This window comes from Octodon degus, unplaced genomic scaffold (genome assembly GCF_000260255.1).
Source record: "Octodon degus isolate 3935 unplaced genomic scaffold, OctDeg1.0 scaffold00019, whole genome shotgun sequence".
Lineage (NCBI taxonomy): Eukaryota > Metazoa > Chordata > Mammalia > Rodentia > Octodontidae > Octodon > Octodon degus.
In genome coordinates, this window is record NW_004524595.1 from 15,892,657 (window position 1) to 15,894,014 (window position 1,358).

The 1,358-nt window shown below is 37.2% G+C and overlaps 1 protein-coding gene across 1 annotated transcript in view; it reads left to right on the top strand.

The window, feature by feature from the left end:
- Positions 1-230: 230 nt before the first annotated feature.
- The window catches only part of Rad51ap2 (RAD51 associated protein 2), a 16,428-nt gene continuing 15,300 nt past the window's right edge, over positions 231-1,358 (top strand). The window contains 1 exon segment of the mRNA XM_012513850.2: positions 231-243. Coding sequence (XP_012369304.1) covers positions 231-243 — 13 coding nt within the window.

Genomic DNA, 1,358 nt, shown 5'->3' on the forward strand with positions numbered 1-1,358 from the left:
CCTGAACTCACCACAAAGCAACAGAAAACAGGACTGGGGACAGTGGCAGAGCCTTCATCTAGCATGCTCAAGGACCTAGATTCAGTCTCTAGTATGGCAACAACAAGCAATGAAACAAAACAAAGCCAGGAAGCAAAACAAGCACACAAAAAGTGGGGGCTTGAAGTAGCTTTGTGATGAAGAAGGAGAAGCAGCAGAGAGGAGAATGAAGTGGCCGCAGATAAGGCCAGATGACAGCTTCAGGTAAGCTGCGAACAGCTTGATTACAAGGCCAAGTATGTTAGTTGTTCTTCATGTTTGTATTTCTCACTAGAGCACATTCACAGAAGCAGGGATGGGACACATAAATGATAACTTGTCTCCTAATATTTGCTTCAGACTCAGATACATTGCCCCCCACACAATAGGTGTTCAGCAAATCAAGGAGAGTGACATCAAAGCATTCAATGAGATCATTCATTAAAAGCAGAACCTGACCACTATGTTAGAATTCAATTGTTAACAGTTACTAAGTGACTGTAGGCAATACCTCTGCCCCAATAATGGAAGAAGCAGCATCCTTTTGATCCACAGTCTCATCTCATCTGAGCCTATTTCCGCTTTAAAATCATGGCACTATAAGCAAACTGAAAATTATTAAAACATTTACAATATTTGTTGTCTGTGGTAAATTTTGGATTCTTTACTCACAAAAGATATTGAATGAGAAGAAAACTAACACAAATTTTTGTTTTTAAGTAAAGTTTCATGTATGTCCTGCCATCCAACTCAGTCACTCGAATTGCCTCCCTCTGACGTATGCCTGAAAAACTATTAGGAATTTCTTGGTTTACAGCAGCAATAGCCTCCTAGAGAGAACTAATTCATGCACAAATGCAACTGAGTATTGTAGCCTGCTTCATAGGTAGTTGTATGAATTAAATGAAATACACCATGCAAAGAACTGAGAGAAGGGTTTGATCTAGTATTTTACTGGTAACTGTTTAAAAACTGGCTTTGTAGAAAAAAATGAAAAAAATAATAATGTCTAAATGGCAACATTTTTTCTGAATTCTATGATGTTATTTTCACCATGACTTACTCTAATTACACACATGTAGGAGCCAGCTCAGCACACATGAGATTAATAATAATTACTACTATAATTGAAAAAAGTTTAATGGATATAAACTTAAATGCCTAAAACTTTTCTCAGTATTTTAGGTAAATAAACATATCTAGATATATAGTTGGACAAGTAATATATATGTATATATAAAATTTAATTGGGGCTGGAGAGATGGCTCAGTGGTCTAAAGCACCTACTTAGAACAAGCTTAGCAAAAGCATCAGGGACTGCGGTTCAATCCCCCAGCACC